The 20,177-nt window shown below is 45.4% G+C and overlaps 1 protein-coding gene across 22 annotated transcripts in view; it reads left to right on the top strand.

The window, feature by feature from the left end:
* KDM2B (lysine demethylase 2B) overlaps positions 1-20,177 on the top strand; it is a 110,314-nt gene that overhangs the window by 17,159 nt on the left and 72,978 nt on the right. For 11 of the 22 annotated variants that reach the window (XM_083804289.1, XM_083804286.1, XM_083804290.1 and 8 more), the window contains exons 5-7: positions 8,702-8,880; positions 11,717-11,823; positions 19,099-19,203. In XM_083804289.1, coding sequence (XP_083660415.1) covers positions 8,702-8,880; positions 11,717-11,823; positions 19,099-19,203 — 391 coding nt within the window. Of the gene's footprint in view, positions 1-8,701; positions 8,881-11,716; positions 11,824-16,496; positions 16,523-16,954; positions 16,967-17,377; positions 17,607-19,098; positions 19,204-19,716; positions 19,885-19,918; positions 20,149-20,177 lie in introns of those variants that run through there. The other 11 variants (XM_083804269.1, XM_083804270.1, XM_083804272.1 and 8 more) reach the window with 6 other exon arrangements.

Consider the following 20,177-nt stretch of genomic DNA (forward strand, 5'->3'; position numbering starts at 1 on the left):
ATGAAACAATGGAGCAGAAATAACAATCATAATTAACTTTTAGATTAAATTGAATGTAGAAGTGTGCTGTTTCTCACAGCTGGTTCAGCAATCCGTCCGTATGGTCTAGGCCAGATAGTGCACGTCAGGTTTTTTTTGTACTGTGTTTGGACAAACTCCATTTGGAGTCATTGTACTGAGCCTGTAATTTGGGCCGTAACATTATCACCTGCTGGTTTTTATATTTTTAATACAGTTGATGACTTCTGGCATCACAGGTGGAAACTTCTGTTTGTTTTTTTAAAGTCTAAAATGTTTGGGGAATTGACTGTAAGTTATACCTTAAAAGAAAAAAAAGGTTATTATGGGATATCGTCAGTCACCGTGGAATTGGTGCTATATGCAACTGCCACATCGAGACTGAGAGCCAGTGGGTGCAATTCCCATCTCCATTCCTAATTTCTGAATTAGGCACTAATGACTTCAGGAAACACTGGTGAACAACCTTCATATTGCGTATCATTGATCCTTTTTTTTCCCCCCTACTTTTGCCTTAATATGTGTTGAACTCCCCTTGTAATGTTCGAATAAAGCAGGTGAAAAATTCTGTATTTTATTAATATCTTCTGTGACTGTTGCTGCGTTTTTGGCAGACTCCTCAGATATGGACCTCCAGGTGGCTGTGTTTCTGAAATACAGGGTCTTCAAAAGTTTTTTCAATGCCTTGCTGAACCTGGAAGTGGAGTTATGTTTTGCAAATGTGGAGTGATCATAACTGTGTTTGAATGTGTGGGAGTTGATGGAGAACATAGCTTGAAGAATGCTGTGTTCTGTGTAAACTTGTTAGTGTTTATTTTTAAGTGCTCATCATAATAGTATGCTGCTGCTATTTCAGCTTATCATTTGTTCTCTTTTCTTCTTAGAATCGGGTAAGTACATTTGCTATGGAACCTTTTAAAGAGGTGGTGTTGGATTTCTTTCAAAGCACATAAATTCCATAGAAAGTTACTGAGCCTTTGGTCTCAACTTTTTTTTCTGAAATCTCACAACAATCACATTATGAACAGAAAGTATCAGCTTGGGCACCTACAAGTCACAAGGAAATAATGACATTTGGTAGCCTAGATTCTTAAATTTCGCTTTGAAAACTCTAGCCTGTGGCAATAATAGGGAGGAAAAAAAAATAGTGATTTTTTTGTTTGCTCTTTGTACTTACTTGAGCACAGGTGTCCTTTTTTAAATTTCATCAGACTTCCAAAGAAACATTGCCATTACTTGTTGGCATTTTGTTTTGCTTTATTTTCATTGTTTAAAAAATGCGGATACCAGCTGTTACTTAGTTTGATAATGTTTATGACCAGCATGTTAGCACCCATGTATAATGTGCATGGACAAAACACTCGTCCTGTACAGTAGCTTTGCTTTAAAGAACAAACACTTGAAACTGCACAGTTGGAATAATAGTTATAACGAGACACCTACCTGATATGAAAGAGATCCTGCGTATTCTCTCAACCTGAAACAATGGATTCATTTCAGCAGTTGGAATTTGTGAAACGGCTTTGAGCCAAGGATACAAAGGGAGAAGAGGAATTACTGGTCTGCTTAGGAACTTGAGACAACTCTTGAAAGAAGAAAACCTCTGTTGTAATTTAATAACAACTAGGCTTTATAATTTAGTTGTCTAAAGTGGATCTGATTACCAGTTCTGAAGGACATAATGTCATTGTCATCTCTTCATAAGTTGACTTAAAATTTGACAGTCATAGGCCCTCCTAACATCTCCTTAAACATCTACCCCATCTGCACTAAATGTTTGAGGGTGGTTCTGCAGGCTCCTTGTTTTCACTCATGCCATGCTGGTGTGTTGTGATGCTAGCAAATGCACAGGGCTACTTAAAGAACAAGTGCACAGCAGTAGCTAGTTAAGTATTGAGTATTTTTACTTTATTCCAAAAATTTTGCACACTTGCAGTTTTTAGATCTGCATTGTATCTTCATGTCCTTTTGTATTTGAGACTTTGTGCCTTTTTTTTTTCTTTCTTTCTTTCATATTCTCCTACTCCCTTGTTTTAAAGGCTCCTAGAAATTCAGAGAACTTAACCTTGTGGTCCATTTCTTTTCTGTAACTACAGCCAGTCTTCCAGCCAGTCAAGCATGTCTCAAAGATACTCCCAGCCAGGGCTGATGATGAGACTCAGATGCTGTTCTTTTTCCCTGGCTGCTAGTCATGTAAAGTCACAAAACTTTGTAGAAACTCTCCAGAAGGGTCTTAATACCACTATATATAAATATATATATATATAAAATTTTAATTTAGCTGAAGAACTGCTTTTGGGGAGTAACAGGTATATGAATTGGTAAGTGTTGGGGCAGCACAATAGATATTAACAGTTTTTCTTCAGACTGATTCTGAATGGCTCACCGCTCACGAAGTGCACGTGCCCAGAAGAGGCAGCTGTGCAGCCTGATATTTTCCAGGCCTCTCTCGTGTCAGCTTCTTCCACCAGCGGTGCTTCTGGGCCACAGCTGGGGAGGTGTCTGTCGTGGATGGGCAGAAGAGAAAAAGCATATTTCTGTAGCTGTATGTGCCTGGATCTCCAGACACACCTGTGTGAATGCTTTATGCCAATAGCACTAAGGAACAAGTGGTTAACCTCAACTGAGCAAGGAGAGAGGTAATGGCCTTACGCAGCAAGCTGTTTGAAAGCAAGGGCTTCTGTGGTGGCAGCTGACCATCGCTGGCCTTTGCCATCCCTAGATTCAGAAACCGAATGCAATTGTTTGCTTTAGCCTTGGATGTCCAAAGCCAGAGAATTCCATTTTTTCATTTTGATTTTGTTTTTATATTATGCTTTGTGGGCAACATATCATACAAAGAAAGGAGCACCGAGTAGTTCTGGAAGCTGTGACCCAAGTAAAGGAGAGAAAAAGAGGAAGCACACTCATACAGCGCCTAAATATAAACCAGTGCTCCTGGGTTCTGCAGCATACACCGCCTCATCTCTCTCTAGGCTGGAGCAGTCCCCTTGTAGGCGTAGCTTTGTGGGCCGGAATCTCTCTTCGTCTCCAAAGCTGGGCTTGCAATCCAGGCTAGTGACAAAAGGGGTGATTTCAACACATGCTGAGGATTTTAAGGAGGCGGGGGGAAGACTTTCAGTTATTGTGATCGCTGAGCTGAAGAGGTTAAAGTTGTGACCAGAGCGGTCACTTCTGTAGGATCAGCAGCATTGTTGTGTGGAATTCACCGTGCACAGCCAGGCATTGTGTCAGTGGGAACAGTGCAAGTACAGGACTTAGGCTGTTCATGGGGTGGTCTAACAACTCACGTAAACTTTTTTTTTAAATTAACTCACTAAGGGTTTGTTAATAGAATTTAAAATATAAGTACAGGAGTAGCAAAGAACATGCAATCAGTCACGTATTTTGGTATTAATATCTGGTATAGACCGAACTGGACCATTATGCTTATGTGGATGGAAAATGTTTGGTTCCCTTCATTTAGTTGCTTTGTTCTCCTCACAAGCTGTGTTGAAAGGCTTTGGTACTTTTAACTTGTATAAGGATCCAAGGAAAGCTGAAAGCAGCAAAGCTCTTAATTGTGATAAAAAATTTGTGCGCTGAGGTATGGCAGTAACAAGCGAACACGACAAAGCTCTGAAAAGTGTTTCAGAGAGCCTTCTTCTGGCCCAAGGAGATGATGCACAAGGTGGGACCTAATAGATCACACCCATATTTGTTTTCTGTGATTCTGTCAGCTCTTTAAAGACCTGACTGTGTAGGCTTTGATCTCCAAGACCAAGGGTGAGAGGAAAACCAAGCCTCTGCACGTCCCTTTGCTTTCCTGTCACCAGCAATGACAGAGATCAATGTACTTGGCTGCCAGCAGTACCAGTAGGATTTGACAGGTGGGTTTTCTTTGTTTATTTGGGGATCCATTTGCTTTTTGAGGGACACAAACATGTTAGTCAAACTCAGCAATGTCATCTCTGAACTATTCCTCCCTCTAATCCCTGCTTTCTCAGGTCTAGGAAGAATTAAGCTGCTGCCATCTGGGTGCAACTGGCAACTGCATGAAGCCATGCTGGGTTCCCTTCTGGGCAGAATTCAAGTTAGAAACTGGACTTCAGAGTTTCTGAAAATATTTTTTTCCATCCAGTGAAGGTTACATTAGGGATTTTCCCACAGTCTGAGGTATCTACCAAAGTTGTTGAAAACTGAAGTGGTTTGCAGCAGCTCGGAGGGAGCCCTTTAGGACCTCCTAGGTTTCACTGGCACCCACTGACACCGAAGTGGGACAGCTCACATATAAAGCAGAGATCTCAATTCCAGTGGCATATTGCAGACTTTCAGAGGCTATCGCTCGATTTAACACACAGGCTTCATGCCTCTTAAACAGCATATTGTTTGGAAGGCGATCTCCAGCCTGTGGTGCCAGGAGGGGATATTGGGCTGCGGTTTGGTGTCGCCATCCCATTCCCACAGTAGACGGCGGTGCCGGCCGCGCATCCCGCACCCTGGTGGCGTGGAGCTGTGCTGGGAAGCTGGCAGGGAGCTGACCCCGCTTACCAAAAGCTATTTGAGCCTCATCAGCTCCTTGAGTTCCAGTGAACAGTTTGTATCATGAAACCGGGACCTGGGGCAAAGCGGTTACAACCCCCCCAGCGTGTCTGGCAGGCTGAAGATAGAAACTTGTCCCTTGAATTCCTGTGCTGTGCCCCTGCCAGACCATTGTGGTGTCAGCTAGGTCAGCATCTAGCTTCTGCTGCTGCTGCCCGGCACGTGCCCCGGTACAGCATCTCTATCCCCTGTGCTGCCCATTGGCACTGCATCTAACAACACATTTTTTTTTGGCCTTGCCAATTAAACAAGTCTAAATCGGTGTCCTGCTCTTCTCTTCCTTCACTCCCTACTTGCTGGCCCGGGCTTTGCTCTTTTGTGCAATGAGGTGCTTCACAAAGCTGAACCGGTAGAAACCTAACCCAGCTGTCTTCCTCCCTCACAGAGATGGGGAGGAACTTCCAATTTTTTTTCTTTTTCCCTCTGGTTTAGCTCCCAGCACTAAATGGTGCTGGGATAAAACATGATGGGTGCAGCTACCTGCCTCGGTGGGGAGCTTCCCCCGAGTGCCTGCAGTGAGCCTTGATCCCCAGTGAGGGCTTCTGGGCACAGAGTAAACAAAAAGATGGCATTTGATGCTCCCTTCCTATGGTTTTTTTATTGTTGTTGTTCTTAGAAATAAAAATGAAATATTATAACACCGGCCTATGTTTAGCATGTCCGCTGACTTGCCATTTTGGAAGTCGAACCGTCTCTATTTTTAGAGCTGAGCTTCCTGTTTGATCTCCCTTTAAGTTTGTCCTTTGCCTAACACAGTAAACCTCTCTTTATAAAGAGAAAAAATGTCAGCTAAACTGGGATAGTTTTGCTAAAACAGTCATGTTGGTGTCCAGAAATAAACAGCAGTAAATCCACTTTGAATGAATGTTATAATAAAAATTAAATCTCTTTAAAGTATGGTGTCCCGAGCCCTCACGGGGTGCGCTGGGTGGGAGGATGGAGCTGGGGGCGCAGGGCAGCTGTGTGCAAGCCTCCGAGCTGGATCCTTATTTCCCTTTGTTCTTCTGTGCCCTCTGGTGGATCTCAGAGCCCTGGTATGTGTTTCTTTTAACTTAATTTGTGTTTATACTGGTTCTGAAATGGGGGGAAGGCTAATAGCTCCGTTCGAGCAAGGGCTCTCTGCTCTGCCTCTGTCCCTTCCAGCTAGCAGGAACATCCATCACAGGTGGTCTCCTGTGCACTGCAGGAGAATCCATGCCCTCCAGCTCCAGAGGCATTAACCGGCATGCAAGTCAAAGCCCCAGTCTTTAGGTACAATTAACCCGCTCATGAAGCTTGCAGATTTCCTAGGGCTCTGTCCCTCAGCGTTCAAGGTTGGCTCCTGGTTGTAGACAACAAACTGTGTCCCTTAATTCTGTCACAAAGGGTTAAAATAATTGATGAAACCTAGTTCTGGAGTAGCTCTTCCCAATTGATTTTACTTCCCAGCTTGCACCCCTGCAACTGATTCTTCTCTCACCTGCCTGCTTTGGTCTGTGCCTCTTGTCAAAGATGGCACCTAGCTTGTCTCTTGGTTACTGGCTGTGATCCTCTGGGATTCACTTGTGCTTGATGAGTAAGCTGCTTTAGGGGAGGAAGATGTTTCCTCTCTAGGCAGTAAATCCACTCTAGTGAACCCTAGCATCACCACTTCAACTCTGAGTCACATCAGCTGCAGCAGCGGAAACGCCACCCCTTAATCCCACACCATCCGGATGCTCCCCAGTCAAGAGTTATATGGGAAGAAAAACCCCGGAGAGCCAAAGATGGGGCACTGGAGCTTCCCATGGCAGCAGCAAGAGGTGCTCTTTGCCAGCTGTGGATCCACGTGCAGTGAGTGACGTGCTGATGTGAGGAATACAGCCCCTGTAAGCAGCTGTAGGCTGCCAGGGTTGCTGAGCTGCTGGGACTCCGTGGGCAGTATCAGGCCTGGTGTAGTCAGGATATTTAGGAAATGGCTTACAGAGATTGCGCATCATGTAAAATGCATGCAGACTGTCAGAAATCCAGCCCGAACTGAGATCTCGCAGCCTCTGTGTGCTCCTTTCCCTTGTTCTTCACCTGCCTCCCCTTCTGGACAATATTTAACCTTCTCCTGGGGGTAGGAAATAGAAGAAATAGAAACGTCTGAATATTTTCAGGAGCGAAAAAGCTGGTGGTAAGCCAGAACCGCTGGGAAGTGGGCAGCGAGCGTGAGGTTGCTAACCTGTAATTACAGGTCTCAAATTTTGCAAGCGGTGCTCTAGGAATCATTATGCACGAGCTTGTTTGATAGTACTGCGGCTTAAGAGAAAAACATCCCCTCAAATTGCTCTTTAATTCGGAAGTCAAGAGACTACCAATTCAAACCTTAGCTCTTCTGCTCGTAATTGATAATCGGGTACGTTTAACGAACCTGTTATTGAGCCGGGCCCCGTATTTTTAATTCATCAGGTAACTGCTGATTTTTCTTTCGGAAAGGATAATTGAGAGGCTGTACAAGGTCGTCTCCAGCAAGGCTGAGATGAAACCTGCACTGTACTATGGCAGATCCCAGACTCTGCCATGCAGCCTTTCAAATACAATTTTTCAGTACCGGTGTGCTTAACCCCTCTGGGCTGTAGCCCCTGCTTTAATCCTGCTTTAATTCCCTGGCCATGGAAGCGAGGAATCAGGCTGTGTCTAATTCAGGGTCTGTTTAACGGGGCTTTGCCGCAGTTGATAATTTATTGAGTAGAAAACAGACTTTCTCCCTAGGTAGTAGAGCTAGCAGTTAAAAAACAAACAAAACTCAACCAACAAACAAAAACTAGATTTAATGTGCATTGTTTCAAACACGCAAGTACCAAATGTAAGGATTCTTGTGCTTTTTCAGACATAACAAAACTTTCTCCCCATCCTGCCTCAAGGTGGCAACACGACGTACAGTCCTGAGCTCAGACCGAGGAATCAAATCCCCGTGCAGCGGTGTTGCAGCAGGGTTTGAGTGACGGGCCAGTGGGGCTCTTCCAGATTTAGGCTGTGTAAATTTTTCTTTTTGATTATAAAGCTTTATGGTCTTGAGTTCCTTTCCAGAATCGTTATCACATCTGTCACTGTCGTTGCTATCAGTGGCTAAGGATGGTTTTAATGGAGTGATGAAATCCAAGCTCTCATTCTTGCTGAAATACTGTTCCCCAGCACGCAATAGGCCAGGTGCTGTAACTGTTAATAATTCCCTCTGACGGCATAATGTAGCCCCCTCATTTTGTTTTAACACTATTTATTTAGAGTTATTTCTTCAGCAGTGAAAATTGTTTTGGAGTGATTTTTTTGGAAGTGGTGTGAGTTTGTTTGCTGGTATCCTTCTCTCCTGGAACTGAGGCGTGTCTCTTGTAGGCTGCCTTTTGCTCACACGTGAATGAACTGCTAATTAGGATGGTGAAATTTCTGAGAGAGGTGAAACCTTCCAGTTGGCCGAAGAGAAGATTGTGGATTAATCTGTGTAAAGCTGAAGGCTCGCCTAAAACTGCTGTTCAACATTCTGGTGCTAATGAGACTTGTATGTCTGCCACTCGAGAAGCTGGAAGTATGTCCTGTAGTTTTTGTTTGGAGATCCAAAGTGGGGGCTCTGTCTTGCAAGGCATTTACTGCTTTCATCTCCACTAACAACAACTGGAATTGAGAATATTCGGCAATCTGTATGAGGTGTTCAGCAGTTTATAGCATCCAGTTATGCAAGGTAGTTTGCTCTTTATGGATAATTTTTGTACATGAGCAAAAGCATCTCGAGAGGCATATGGATGTTTAGAAAATTGCAGAGTATGACTTGGAGAGCTATTTGTCTTGCATGCCCCCTGCTACCATTTTGTATCAGTTCTTCATAGATTTTAATGTACTTCTGCTCATGCCATCTATGTAAAGGAGGGAACTACTCTCTCCACCTCTCTGAAGCAGACACACCGGGTGACTTGCTCAGTGTCATACTCAGCACGCAGCCTGGTTCCAGGTTAGTTCCCTGCTGACTGTTTGAGCTGCTCAGGACCTGTGGAGGGCCTGATGCTGGTCTCGTCCTCTAATAGCAGCTGCCCTGCAGTTGTTGAGAATTTACCCACTGAAAGCGAAGCAAAGACAAATGTTCATGAGTGTTTCTGTGCGTTTGCAGGAAGCCGACGGATAGTGGATGTGATGGATGTGAACACGCAGAAGGGTGTGGAAATGAGCATGTCTCAATTTGTGAGGTACTATGAAACACCGGAGGCCCAGCGCGAAAAACTCTACAACGTCATCAGCCTGGAGTTCAGTCACACGAAGCTGGAGAACATCGTCAAGCGCCCCAATGTGGTAAGGGATCCTGTGGGGACAGTGTTTGTTTTCAGCTTCTTCCCAATCACCAGCTGCTTTGTAAGAAATAAAGCATGGAGTTGTGGGATGCGCACTTGAGACAAAGTGATGTGAAGCACCTGCAACTCTTGTCCGTTCAGGATCACGTTTTTACCTAACTAGAAAGCCGGTCTCCTTGACAGTGGAACTTAAATTACAGGAATTAGGTACCTGATGAGCTCTTAATCATGAAATTTGTACAGATACACAGTTTTTGTGGAGGTATTTAGGAGAATTGCAAAATTAAATACTTGTCTATTGTCTTTTGGTGTTCATGTGCAAATGTAGCCTAATCCAAAATAACAGTAGAACTTTTTTTTTTTTAATGTAAAATATAAAGCTAGGAATTTTATTTGTGTGCATTTTAGAAAGGTGGAGGGCTCTTGTGACTTTATTACCCGATGGAGTCACCGGCAGTGAAACCATGATCTTATTAATACAGATCATTTCATTTATCACTAAAACATAGCCATGTGTGGGTGAGGATGAGAGTGTCAGCTCAGTAGTACACAGTGATGCAGTGGAGGAATTGGCGTTGGAGGTTTCAAAGCATCTTCTCAGGACACTTGGCAGAGAATTTGGATATCGGTCCTGGTTGTTCAGAGGACAAAGGAACTTCTCAAAGCAGAATGAGTGCTGCTCCTTCCCTCTCAATCTGCTCCTAGGACTGGACAATCAAGGTGCTGCTGGGTTTGAAACTGTACCTCTATGATGCTTTTTTTTCAAACACTTTTCTCATTCCTAAATGCTACTCTAGTTACACCAGCAGTTTTTTCACTGGGGACATCTCTCGCCTGTGCAGACAATATAAACACCATACTTATGCCTGAACAAGTCAAAAATAGATGGCAGCTCTAATCACTGATTTCTGGAAGTAATTCTTAAGTAGGCTTTTGTGTTCTGTTACACACATATCACAACTTGAATATTAAGCACATATTTAGAAGTTTGGGCAGGTTTTTGCTGTCATTCAGACACCAGTGGGCAGTTTGGAGGTGCTCTGGGGAGTTTATGGTGTTGAGCTGATCCTAGTTTTTCCAAGCACATCATGCTCACTGAGCTTTTAAAACATCTGTGCAAATTTCCTGGGTGTTCAGGACTGAAAAATGCAATTAGGTACCTGTTACCACGTGCAAATGAATATTTCATGTCTATTTAATGTGGCCCGAGTGCACAGTGGTTTGTAAAAGCAGCAATATTTGGATCTTGCTGAAAGAGAGATTTGCATCTCTGCTAGGTACTGAAGTGAGGGATAGAAGAGAGGGTGCCGGAGGCTGCGAGGAAGTTCAGTATGCAAGGTCAGATACTAACCAAATGCTACCTTGGTAGGAGCGGATCCCTTGAATGCTGCAGGGCTCTTTCAGCCCACGTAAGGCAGAAATACTTGATTCATGTTCCCTATTGTGTAAAAGACTGTGGGTTGCAGTTCAGGATGTGGGAATTATTTCAGAATCTGGGCAGTAACCATCAATTTTGTTTTCACATACAACCGTGATATTAATGGAATTGGTACTACTTCTACTGACAGCACGATCTCCCTTTGCCTCTTCACAAAGTACTGTCTGTTATCAACAGTACCAGGTGCAGATGGACAAATAGATGAAAGCCAGCCCCAGCCTGCAAGAATTTACCGTGCTGGCTGCAGTATCATGAAAATGCTCTGGGGATACAAGCCATTGGGCTGGCTCTTACAAACAGCGTTCTTGCGATAATCTGGGCCTTTTAAAAGGCTGAGCAGTCAGGATGGTAAGTCGGGTGCTGCCCATGACAGAGCTGGACTTCTCAGTTCTTGCTGCACACAGGCAGAGGACGGCTTTGTGACCAACACCTAGGATAGGACTTACATCCTCGTTGACCCACACATGGAGATTAATTTGCACATCTAAAGTTTGGAGCTGGCTCAGGATGTACAGCCACGCTGTGGCCAAATGCAGCACTGCACCTGCCTGGCTGGACTTCTCTACTTCACTGGAGTTTCCCGGTTTGAAACCTGGCACATGTGATCCACTTGCATAACCAGAAGGGAGTGTTATGGATACCTAGCACAAGCTCCATCGTTAAACAGACCAAAGAATGAGTCTCAGGCTTGTCCTTGCCGTGGCTGCGATGGACAGAGCGAGCAGTTGATGCTCTGGCACCCAAAGGAGATTTGTTTCAATGTCCCTGAACAATCTTCAGTTTCCATCTCCTCTTCATCTTGCTGGCAGTGTCTTTCTTACAGCTCAGCAATCACTGTTTTCTCCTGCACATGCTTCTTAAAAGTTTGGCTCTTGGACAAGAACTTTGATGAATTTTATTCCAAAGTAGAACAATGAAGGAGATGCGTGGTAGGCGATAATGTAATTACCCAAATCAAAATTAGGCCAGAACAATGGGGTTAACGTTCCTTGAAATGTAAGGCATCAGAGCAATGTAATCTCTTTTCTGTTTATATTTTAATGTTCATAAACGCAGTTTCTAGGATACTGGCTACAAAAATGTATTTGAAAACAGACTGCAGGTGATGCTGCAAGAGGTGTGTGGTGCTCACAGGTGCCCAGAGGCCAGAATTTGCACCCAAGTAAATCAGCTGCAAAGCCCTCCTTACTCTAGGCTGCACAGGGCTGAGTTACAGTGATGAAGTGCTGCTCCCGAACAAACTGGGTCCCAAGGACTCTCACCGCAACGGTGAGGTCCTTGCTGTCTGTGGGCGTCTGCCAGCTGCTGATCTGCTGCTGTTGCTGTTGAAGTTTTAGCCAACAGGGGTATATCTGTCATGTGTTCAGTGACTAACACTTGATTTTGGTGGGGCTTTCAGGTGGACTTAGTCGACTGGGTGGATAATATGTGGCCGCAGCATTTGAAGGAGAGACAGACGGATGCTACCAATGCTATTTCAGAGATGAAATACCCAAAAGTGAAAAAGTAAGTTTTTTTAAGTCTTTGAAATGCTTTCCTCTTGACCTCCTTGTTTAATTCCATTTGAACTTAAAAGCTGGTAGGAGAGGAAATAATGATTTATTTATTTTTTTTCAGTGAGCAGGAAGGGGGATTGATATGGTTGACCTGCTTGAGCTGTGTAATACTGATAGACTGCTCCAGCTTTGAAGGAGAACAGTTTTGTATTTGAGAACTTTATAATGGATACATCATGTTCTTAAAGCCTGTGGTGAAGTTCTTTAGGAACAGAATATTCTATTTTTTCTCTGTATTAATTTTAAAAGTTCTCAACACATTTTAGTCTAAATTTTTTAATTGAGAAGTAATCTACAGTTTTAATACTTTTTTAATCAAATCCCTTCAAAAAGTGCCTTTATTTCTTTATTTCTCAGTTTTGAGCAATTGTTTTGAAACGGCAGGCTATCTCTGTTCTGAAATAATAATGATGTGAGGGGTGGTCAAACACTGGAACAGGCTTCCTAGCGAGGTGGTTGGTGCCCCATGTCTGTCAGTGTTCAAGAGGCTTTTGGATAATGCCCTTAATAGTACGCTTTAACTTTTGTTTAGCCCTGAAGTGGTCGGGCAGATGTACAGGATGATCTACAAAGGTCCCTTCCAACTGAACTGTTATGTTTTATTCTCAAAAAGTGCTCCCTAAAGATATCACTTCATGGGATGCAGATGTGCCATACAACTCTCACAATATGATTCAAAGTCCTTCCTCTGTGGGCTGGGTTCAGATCCTTCCCAGGTTCTAAATTACTAATGGCTGAAAAGTTACTAGCTGAGAGATGTTTTGCAAAATGACCTTGCAGTCCATTTTGAATAGGTGCGGATCTCCCCCCAGCTTTGTCACTGCCATTCATAGGGGCTGTAGGGTAAATAGGGGTTGCTGCTAATAATATAATAGCTGTTGACCCGTATGGCCAATGAACAGCATTTAATCCTGGAAGCCCTAAGCTGACTTCACTGCTGTTTCTGGTTTAGATGCCTTTTCTGGCCAGACCTAATGCTGGCAGCATCCCAGGCTCTGTTGTTGAACCGACCTCTCGCGTTTTGCAAATCGCTTAGAACTGTTTCCAAACTGTAATGTCTAAAATAGATTGATATCAACATATACAAAAGAGTGTGCAGTCACAAAGTGATACACAGCATTTAGTCTCTTACTCTAAAAATAAATGTTCTGGAAGGTGCAGGTCTCCATAACAGAAGGGGCTCTGTGGCAAGCACCGGAGGGATGCCTTGTCCTGTGATGTGATCAGCACCCCTGATTTTGGTGGAAGTCAAAGGTACTCTATCCTGAAAAAGTAAACTGCTTGTTAGGGTAACTAGATAGGGATAGGAGTGCCAAATTTCATGCATGCATTTGGAAATGTCCTAAGTGACTTTCCTAAGGTCACACAATCAGTCAGTGTCAGAGCAGAAAATAGAACCCAGGCAACTTGCTTCCCAAGTGGTTAGTCTACTAAATAACATGCTTTGTTTATAATAGGCTAAAACTAAGAAACAGAATCATGATTCAGGGCTTCAGGATTCCTGGACTGTACAAGGCAAGAACTAAGGAAAACTGTCCCTTTCCTAGTACAGGCATTCTCCAGATGCTGACAAAAAATGCAGCAAGTAAACAAAACAAGGCAGAGATGCTCTAAAGGATAAGGTAACAACATGACTAACAGAATTTAGCAGAAAAAGCAGAGTATATTCTTGCAGTTCACTACTTGCATCATGAAATGCCAGATGGTAGGTTTCAAAGAGGGATTTTAGAGAAGTAGCAATTCAACAGATTCTGACATGGAGCTTTTCCCATTTGTGGGGGATGGCCTGGTAGAAAGGAAGGGATGCCTGATAAAGAAGCAGACACATAGCCATTGAGGTTGCTGTCAACTGGCAAAGTGAAGGTGGAGTTTGACAGCTTGATAAACTAGTAGATGTGATAGGTAAAGGGAAGCTAATCAGTGAAAGACTAAGTGCTTGAAATGTAAAAACAGTTTGTTGTGGGTGAAAGGAGTTCCTGTGAGTGAGGATTAAAGGCAAGGGTGATGCAGCTGGAGTGAGGGTGTATGAGGATGATGCTAGATGACGATTACTAGCATCATCTAGCATAAAGGCTAGAGAGATGATTTCCAGCACTGGTGGCACAAAACTCTCATTGGTCTGAAGAAGCAGCAACAAAGATAAAATTGAAAACAAACCTTGATAGTCCAGGAACATGAGAGAAGTTGTCCTGGATCAGGACAAAATTGCTTGGTGCTCGGTAACCTTTCTGCTGCTGCACGCTGTCGTAGCTGCTCTGAGAGAAGTGTGAGAACGGTGTGAGTATAAAATGGTGCTGCCCTTCAACAGACTTCTGAACTTCCACTGTGTGCAGTTCAGGCAGGGACTTCCTGAGGTGGAAGTGGTTTCTGTGTGCTTAGTGACTCAAGAGATTTCTCTTCCATGAACTTGCCCAGTTTAAATATGAACTCCTCAAGAGATTAGCTTTCTCCATCTCTGGAAATTTAGATTGACCCTTTTCTGTAGAGATACCAGTCCCAACTATTGCTGGGAGTACCCAGAGGGCACGAGCCCTTATTAAAGAGATTGTGTTCAATCATGGAGCTAAATGTCAGTGCTGTCACTTGTTTCATGTGACCCATTCTTTTTATGTGAATCGCCAATATTCATATTCTTTAATATGGAATGTTGTTGCTTAGGAATCGGATTGTTTTATTTCATTCTTGTTTTTAGCGTTCTCGTAATACCAAGAGTTTGCAGTATGCGATACCCACCATTAACGTGTTCCCTACAAACAAAAAGCACTCCAGCGAGCGCGTTGCGGTTTTGCAGACACAGATGGCATTACCAGACACAAATGTCTGTCTTGGCTCCTGCACGTCGAGTTCCGTGCTGGGAGTGAAGTTAGAGAACGCTCCATCTGCTGCGCTGCTTCAGTTACTAGGAGCACTACACACGCTGGAGACCGCCCTGGCTTTCACTTGGACTTGCACCATTAACTTTAAAAAAAATAATAAATAAAAAATCAGGGTAATAAGGTTATACTTCTATCTGTAAGTAAATGACTACTTTCCTAATGAGAGCCTTAGAGGACTGAATTAAGTGGGGCAAGAGTTTATGTCAAAAATAGTAAAACTTTCGAAGTACTACCTCTTAAGCAATAAGACAACAGGAGAAATTAGGGGGCTGGCCAGCTGAGACGGCAATGTGACAAACTTCAAACTGATATAAGTTGGCATTGCCCCTGAAAAAAACAGTCCTGTGCCCACATTGTCCCATCCTCATCGCTAGAACATGCCGTTGTGCAGTTGCGAAGTAAACTGGACTGGGGACTGGTCTGGCTGAAAACTGACTCAGAAATAAAGAAAAATTGGTTAGTTTTCAGGCCATCCTAACCACCACATGGCTGCATAAATGCTTGTGCCAACCGAAGGGCAATGCAGAAGTATGAAAAAATCATAGCAGTGGGATCGTGGGCAAAGCCCTTCTGCAGCTTGCGCGAGGTGCAGGGCCATGAGATAGATGTTGGGGAGCAGCGAGCTGCTCAGCGCTGCTGAGACCAGGAAGCCTGTTTGCACAGCAGAGGCAGTCAAATAGCAACTGTGCCAGGACACCATAGCTATAGAAACAGTAACAGGCATTTCTGAAAACTTGATCAAGTTTGCACTGGGGAGCAAATGAGGATGAAGCCCTGACTCACTGCAGCATGCTTTCTGCCTTCAGAATTCTTCCTATTAGAATACCTAAGCACTGCTGTAATAGGTCTTTTGTATTGCTGCTGTCCTTCAGTTAAGGATGGGGTATTTTATATGAAATATCCACCTGTTCACAGAAGGGTGCTGCTCTGATACTATATACTCTGTGTTAGCCCTGTTTTTTCCTCTGCCAGGCTGTTATTCAGCCATCAATTCCTTTCTATTCATCTCTTTACTAAGCAGGAATGGATTTAAGCAGATGCTAAAATGCTTTTCAAACTGTGGTCTAGTGGGAAGCTGAGGGTGTGCCTCTGGAGGCAGAAATCGCCCTTTGATTTGAGGGAGTCTGTAGGTCCTGCAGTGCAACCTGGCACTGTTTTATGCGTGTGTGATACTCATATGCACTTTGTGTGCCATTTTTGAATAGCTTTGGATAGAAAACTGCTCTACAGACATAATTAAGTACAAGAAAATTGGGCCAGTAAGCACAAGTTCTCAGTCAAACTTTTTAAGCTAGCAAAGTAAATAGAATTTAACGTCTTCAAGTCGATGCATTAGCCTCGAATCCTCCCTTGTATACAGCTTGGAGGACTTGCAGTGTCACGCATATAACTGAAATAAATGCTGGCGTTGAAAATTGCTCGTGGTGAAGCTGAAGCTGAGCAGCCATGTCACAAAGATGGAGAAATGAGTTGCATTTGCACAGGCACCAGAAGGCTGTTCCAGCTCCACGTGCTCACAGGGCAGCCAGGCCAGGTCTGCGGCGAATCGGCAGGTTGGTTCGTTTCCTCGCGCCCGCCGCTGCCTCCTCAGAAATTTAAGCTTCCAATTAAAAGAGAGGCCTCTCGGATCTTAAAGTTCAAAGGTAACCTTCCCAGCGTTAGCCGAACGCGAGCTGTAGCAGCGAGGTTTGCAGGCAGCCTGAAATGGTAGCTGGGTGCAGTTCTGCTGTTCCTCTATGCGGGCTGCTCGTGCCAAAATCTGATGGCTGGAATGTAAATAACTCCTTCCCTGCGAAGTCCCCGCGTGCAGCGGGAGGCACGCGGGGATCGTGAGCGGGCCGGGGCTTGGTGTTTCACCGGGGCTTGGGGTTTTACTGGCACCTTGGTAGGGAATGGGGTGAAGGTGGGACGAGGATGGTGCCACCGCTTCGCAAAATCTGTGGTGCAAGCTGAGGTGCATCGCAGAAAATAGGCTTTCTGTTATCTGGTGTGTTGTTTTTGTCTGGCTGACTCAGATCGTAACCCCCCTCAGGGCAGGAACCGGCTCTTTTATGTGCTTTTTGAAGTGCCTGGCGCACGCACCGAGCTTAATGATTAGTTACTACTTGATCTTGATAGGTGCTGTTTTGCTCGCTCCTCAGGCTGGAGGAGCTGCTCGCTGAGGGGGGGGGACGGGGGCTGTGGGGCTTCGCTGGGCCCCAGGGAGAGCGGCCGCAGGTGGGTGCCCGCCCTGAGGGGAGACCAGGGCCCCCTTCCGTGAAGGGAGGCTGGGGCCATGAGGTGAGGGGAGGCCGGGGCCCCCTTCCATGAAGGGAGGCTGGGGCCATGAGGTGAGGAGAGGCCGGGGCCCTTGGGCCTTCCCTGCTGAGGGGAGCCCCAGGCTGAGGAGGCCGAGCGGGGGCCCGGCGGGGCTGGGGGGCGGCGCAGGCCGGCCAGCAGCAGTGTCTCCCGGGTGACAATGGTTTCTTTTGTCTGGCGGCGTAATTTGTGGCTTTCGGTTACGGGGGCCCCTGTGTTGGAGCGCTGCTGCTGCTGGGGGGGGGGGGGGGGGGGGTCAGGCCCGTTAGGAGCGGGGCCTGCTCCTTCTCCCCCGCTTTGGCACTTGCAGCTGGCTCATGGGTGTGCGGTATTCGGTTTCAGGCTTAGGGATTTCAACCAGCCGGCGCTGCTCCTGGGAGGAAGGAAGAGTGAGCTATACTTTTCTCATTGGCCCGAACAAAAAACAGAAGCCTCTGCTGGGGTTTGGGAGTGGTTTATGGGCTGAGCTCAGTGGCAGGGGAGCCCTTGCAATGCCAGAGGGAATAGAGCCGTATGGTGCGCTGTGCCTCTTGCGAGAGACAAGGAGCTAAAGCTCAGGGTAATGCTGCCTCTGCGTGTGCTCACGCGTCTCCCCCGAGTTCATGTGCATGTGCGTTGCGCCTTTGCATTTCCCTGCCTGCGCGTGTGCCTGCGCCTGTGCGCGTCCGCATCCTGGCGTGTCTGCTGCTGTCTTTGTTTCTCTGTTTGCTTGCGGGTTCGGAGCTCTGCGTGGCGAGTGCATTGTGGGTTTGCCTGGGAGTGTGGTGGCCGCGCTCGCTCACGGAGCGCTGCCTCTGCCTTGTTTCCGCGTGCCCGGCTCTCCCCGTGTTCGCTCAGCGGTTTGTCCCTGCTTGCAGCATCCCCCTGTCTGTTTCGGGGGGTCTCTGTGTTTGTTCTTCCCTGCGAGTTCACAGGTTACTCCATGTTCCCTCGCATCGTTTCGCTAACTAACAAATCCTCCCAGGTTTTGGGGGGAAAGCTCCCCTTTCCCTCGCACCACAAATCCTTCCTCCAAAATAACAGCACGTTAACCTGAACGATTCCAGGCTGGTGGAGAGCATAAAACAAACTCTTCAGTGGGGAAGGGAAGCTGCCCCCCCCAAGAGATTACAAGCAGCTGCATATTTTAAAACCCTAACTGACGCTATGCAGGGAGATAAAAGTGGAGCGTGCAGGGGCTGGATGTGGTGGCCGTTGCGAGGAAAATTAAAGTTGGGGCATCCTTCTGCGTCGCCCGTGCTTTCAGGGTGTAAGTCTGGCAAGCTGCTGTGCCCGTGTGCCGCCTGGGGTTGTGCTCCTCTCACCCACGTTACCTGCTCCGGCCCAGGGCGCTGAAGCTGCGACCTGGAGGCGCGCAGCGGGATGTAATTTCCAGATTTCTTTCAACATGGATGCTGTGTGATGGCTCTTTTTTTTTTTTTTCTTTCTTTCCTTTTTTTTTTTTTTTTGGGGGCGGGCTTGTGTGAGGGGAAAACCTGAAAAGTTGAGCCGTTCCCCGAATTAGCAGCTGTTAAGCGACGAGAAACCGCTCGCTGAGGTTAGAGCGGAGCGGTGTAAGATTAGCCGTGGCATGGAGCTGCGCGGGGCCCATGTGACTGCGGTGTACATTGGAAGAGGAAGCTGTAGAGGTCAATGCAAAGGCATTGTGCCAGGCTCTGGCAACGAGGGACGTTGCTGTATGGCGGAAGATCGCTTTTCAGGCTCCCCAGCCCTTCGTTAGCTTCTTGGGGCTGGACAAAAGCAGCCCTGTTAGATGAACAGCAGAAATTAAACGTGGAATGGCTCGTTTGCGGATGGAAAGGAAAACTGTTTGCTTTCCAAATGCTTTGTAGGTTTTTGTTAACCACCATATGTGGCTCTTTCACTAAGCCCACCTTTATTAGGGTGGAAATTGTGTTTAGAGGAGTTTCAAGAAACCAGAGGGAAAATAACAACAAGAAGTTGTGTGTTCACAGTTTTCTCTGCCATGGTGTTTTCTCACAAAACTAATTTTTAAACGCTTTGATTTGATGGGGGATAAATCCCACTATTTTCTCTTTGAATACAAACAGATCATCAGCTTCAGCTTTCTTTTATTGGCTGCTGAGGACTAAAACCTGGCTCGTGCAAGGCCATTTTCGCCTTTTAGAACGCCTTATATCAGCGGGTAATTGTAGGTAGGTAGCCCAGTCCTAGAAAATTGTTGTTAATGTGATGTATTTTACATCTGACCTTTTGCAAACTGGAAATAATTGATTCCATAAGGATTTTAATTTTTTACTGCAAAACAATGGTACTCAGCGCTGCCCGCAAACTGCGAACTTCCATGTTGTTTTTTGTTTTATTAGCAATTATTCAATCTGTGACTTTTTGCAGTTTGGCTCGAAGAAAGGCAACTTCCTTTCCCAGCTCCTTTTATTGTTTTTAATTTCTGTCTGACTTGTAATCAACAACATCTTGGTAGAGAAAAAAACATGAAAGGAGAAATAAAAAAAAAAAAATGTATTTGGGAGGGAAGGACTCATATTTTGAAATGGAGCATATTGAGAGTCTAGACAGCTTCTTGGCTGGCTGTGATTTTTGAAGCATCTGAAATACCCCAGGGGCGGAAAAAGCTCTCTTCCTGCTCCTGCAGGAGGACGGATTCCAGAGCGGGCGAGGGGCGAGCGGCGTAATTGCGCCAGGAGAGGCTTTAATTGCGAGACGGAGGCGCAGGACCTTTCGAAGCCCGCAAATCGACCGTCTTCATGACAGCATTGCGCACGGGTCCGTCAGCTGGGCTCGGGATGTGGTTGCTTAGCAGCGGGCTCTTATGTGCCCACCGCCGCGCTGATTTGCCAGCCTCCTGCAGACACATGGTAAGGTCCTTTCCAGCCTATCATCTAGAGGGACTTCTGCACGCCGCCTGCATACTGCCGAGATTCTCCCTACCTGACTGTGATGAGAAAAAGACACAGTTAAATGAAAGCTGTTTTCTTTCTCCTTTTTATTTTTTTTTCCTCCAACTCCCCTTCTGGTACTGTTTCCATAACCAAAAAAAAAAAAAACCAACAACCAACAACCTAATAATTAATAATAATAATAAAAAAGCCATGAAACGGAGACCGGAACAAGGAAAAGAGGTTAGTGGGTTAAGTGGTGTGTGTTTCCT

The sequence above is a fragment of the Anser anser genome, assembly GCF_964211835.1.
Source record: "Anser anser genome assembly, chromosome: 18".
Classification (NCBI taxonomy): Eukaryota; Metazoa; Chordata; class Aves; order Anseriformes; family Anatidae; genus Anser; species Anser anser.